Source organism: Monoraphidium neglectum (genome assembly GCF_000611645.1).
Source record: "Monoraphidium neglectum strain SAG 48.87 unplaced genomic scaffold scaffold01488, whole genome shotgun sequence".
NCBI classification, from domain to species: domain Eukaryota; kingdom Viridiplantae; phylum Chlorophyta; class Chlorophyceae; order Sphaeropleales; family Selenastraceae; genus Monoraphidium; species Monoraphidium neglectum.
Genome location: NW_014012140.1, coordinates 1 through 3,374, shown reverse-complemented (window position 1 = coordinate 3,374; position 3,374 = coordinate 1). Strand labels below are relative to the sequence as shown.

General features: G+C 66.4%; 2 protein-coding genes across 2 annotated transcripts in view; one reads left to right on the top strand and one right to left on the bottom strand.

Annotated features, from left to right (window-relative positions):
• Positions 1-1,066, top strand: part of MNEG_8053 (hypothetical protein) — a gene marked incomplete at both ends in the record, with an annotated part of 2,865 nt that extends 1,799 nt beyond the window's left edge. Inside the window, one exon of the mRNA XM_014043474.1 lies at positions 710-1,066. Within this exon, the coding sequence (XP_013898928.1) occupies positions 710-1,066 (357 nt within the window). The remainder of the gene's footprint in view (positions 1-709) is intronic.
• A 1,921-nt stretch (positions 1,067-2,987) lies between these two features.
• MNEG_8052 (hypothetical protein) lies at positions 2,988-3,317 on the bottom strand (the record flags this gene model as incomplete). The annotated part of the gene is made up of 1 exon (XM_014043473.1): positions 2,988-3,317. A coding segment is annotated over one exon (330 nt), but the record flags the coding sequence as incomplete, so codon positions are not given.
• Between the last annotated feature and the right edge of the window lie 57 nt (positions 3,318-3,374).

Here is a 3,374-nt window from a genome sequence, read left to right as displayed (position 1 = left end):
CCCGCCGTTTTTCCAATGGGCGGCGGCGCTGGAGGGCGCCCACGCCTCGCCTGTCGCCGCTCTTGGATCAGCGTTCCAGTCGCGCCGCGGCCTCGGCCCCGGCGCCCGCGGCGGCGGCGGCGCGGCGGGGGCGCAGCTGGGGCCCGGAGAGGGGCGGGAGCTCGTGAGCGCGGACGAGGGCGGGGCGATCGCCGTGTGGGCGCCACGCGGCGACAAGGGTGCGGGCTATGAGAAGGCTTTGGGAATTGGCAGCAGCGGCGGCGGCGGCTGTGGCGCGGCGGTGGTCGGGGTGGCGGTGCGCTGCGGGCTGCTCGTGGCCGGGCGTGCGGACGGCGCCGTTCATGGGTATTTGATGGTGGGTGGTGCCGATGCGGGGAGTGAGGACTGAAAACTGCGCGCTGGGAAGGCAGGGATGGGCGGGGACTGCGGAGGATTTGGCCAGAGCCTGTGGCTGGTGTCCAGCGCGTCGTGGCACTGCACACATGCATGCATGCATGAGCTGGAGAGGGGAATCGGCTGTGTTGATGAGCTGCATTATCCGTTGGGCTGGCCGCTGAGCCACAGGGGCGGGTGCAGGTCTGGACATGAGAACCCGCTCCCCGCCGTCCTTTGTCCCCTATCAACACCATCCTCTTGACGGCGCAGTCGATCACGAGCTCATCTCCCGCTTGACGAACCCGCTCTTGGATCCCGCTCTTTTCCCCCGCAGCGCGACGGCGCGCCGCTGTGGGAAATTCAGGCCCACTCTCGCTGGCTGGCCGCGCTCGACATGCACCCCACCCGTGACGTCATCGCTTCCGTCTCAGAGGACTCCACGATCGGCGTCTGGCGCCTCCCCAGCTGCCAGCTCTCGCGCTCGAACAGCGGCGCCGGCGCCGCGGCGGCCGCTTCCGCAGCACAGGCCCCCGCGCCGCTGCTGTCGGCTGCAGCGCTGGGCTGCTGCCTGACGGGCGTCGCGTTCTGCGGGGAGCGGGACGACGACGTGGCGGCGGTTGCGGTGGACGGGGAGGAGCTGCTGATCTGGCGGGGAGGAGCGGCCACCTGCGCCGCGGCGGCGGGCCGTTGACCCCTTGCGAAGAATGCGTCACTTTGGCGGGTCCCCCCCCCCCCGGGTCGGTGCAACGGACGGCCCGGCGCTGTTGTCTGGTGGTGGCGTGGGCGTGTGTAAGGCGCAATTTTGTGCAAGTGGGTAGGGCGCCTGCATGCGTGTGTGGTGTTGCCGGTGCCAATGCGCGCCGTTTGCATGTGTGCGTGCGCTGAACGGCGCCCCATGTGAACTGGGAGAGCAATTTTTGGTCGCCATCGAGCGTTTGTTACAGTACATTTTATCAAGGAGCGCCACCCCTCCATGCGACACAATCTTGGCGGGTGGTGTGGCGACAGCCATGGTTAAAGGGCAAGCGACCAGGAAGGGGGCAGCAAGGCGCGTCCTTGGGAAGCTGCGAGCAGCGAGCCAGGCGCGGCGCCTGCATCCCATCATAGCGCGCGGTCAGTTGGTCGCGGGGCGCGCTGTGCGGAAGGACTTTGCGTGCGTTGTGGCAGAGGGCTGTCTGTGATTGGCTTGCCAGGGGAGCAGGGGTCGGTGGCTGGGCAGAAAGTTGTCAAGCAGCAGTGCAAGCAGTGATGGCGGCCATGTATTGAGGGCCCGTTGGCAGAGATGGGGGGGGGGGGTTGCAGCAACGCAGCCGCGGGCGGCTGCGACCTGCGGCGCTGTCAACTGTTGTGCAGTGTCGGCCGCGGCAACCGAGCGCCTAAGCTGCCAAGAGGGCCGATTGTGTGCATGTTTTGAGGGCGGCCGCGCCCGCCTGCCTGCAGGGGGTTGTCTGTGACGGGGCGGCCGCGGCGTGCGTTGGGCAACAAAGGGGCGCTGTGCTGGCGTTGTGTTGCAGGATGTGCACAGGATGCACATTGCAGGCGCGGTTATGAAACACATCGAATTCGAAAAACATCTGTTGGTGGCTGCTTAAGGAGCGTGGCGAGTGTTAAGCATGCGCACGTGGGTCAGCCTGGTCCACGGCATTGCACTGCAAGGGGCTCGCATGTGCGGCGGCGCAGGACTGCTGCGATTGGGCCACAGGCAGCTATCGGCCCCGGAAAATCGCTCTAGCCAGGCAGCCGGCCTGCCGGCTTGAGGCTTACCGCTTGGTGCACGGAAGAGGAGAGGGAGAGGGGGAGGGAGAGGCAGGTGCGTTCAAAACCCCCGGGCACATCTAGGTCGCAGATTAAAACGGTACCATCCATCTATCAATCGTACCATCGTTCATACGCACATAGAGACATACATGCATACATGCATCCATTTGTCAATCATCTGCACAACGCGATCACAGAACATCGGCGGCCGCGTCACTCGATGCAATGTGAGGCACATTGAGGCGCGTGCCCGCTGCAGCTCAAGCTGTCGGCGGGCTTGCGGGCCCGCAACAGGGGCTGTGGCTGCCCCAAATCCCCCACGTTGCCCTTCTTTGTTTCCGTGGGCAGGCTCATCCAAACCGCTGTGGGTGATAGGCCTATGCACGCCGGCACGCGTCTCTGGTGCGTGGACCTGGTTTGCGAGCAGCAAGCGGCCGCATGCAAAATGCCGCTAGTGCTAGGGAACGCGATACTCGGCATCACAGCTACGACCGGCATGCGTTTGAGAGCCGCGCCAAAACAGCCGCCTGTGCGATGTGCCGGTTGGGCGGCGGGGCAACCGAGTGAAGCTGCGGCACGCAAGACAAACAAGAGCGCTTGAGGGTAATCAGGGAGGAGGGTGAAGGGAGGCGCTTCGGCCGAGGACCACGGGATACGGGGTCGTGCTTGGTCTCACAGGAGTGATGACGTCAGCACCGCAGTAGGAGCAAGGGCGATGGCCCCGGCCCGCGGGTCACTGATTGGAGGGGGCGGCCTTGCAAATGAGCGAGATGATGCTCAGACGCTGCAACAGAGAAGTGGGCCATACAAATAAAGGGAACGAGCAGCGGCCCGCCCTCCGTCGCACCCGTTGACTACGGGCATACTGCGGTGTCGCCGCCACCCGCAGCCGCCGGATCGCCCCCGGCACCGCTGGCCCCGCTCAGGGACCTCTCCACGATGGTGTCCATCTCGACTCCGAAATCCGCGGCGGCCGCCGCCGCCACATCAACCATCGCCCCGGGCCCGCGCACGCAGTCGGCAGCGCCGCCGACGCGCCCGTTCCGGCCGCCGTCTGCGGCGCCGTGTGCGTCGCCGTTTGCGCCGCCGTTTGCGCAGGCGTTCTTGGTCGGGGGCTGGAGAAGGGGGATGCGCGAAAGGGTGTCTGTTGCGGACGGCGGTCGCGTGGCGCGCTGGAGGAACGCCTGTTTGATTTTAGGTGGAGGAGGGGGAGGGCGGTTGGAGGGGGTTCTGTCAAGGAA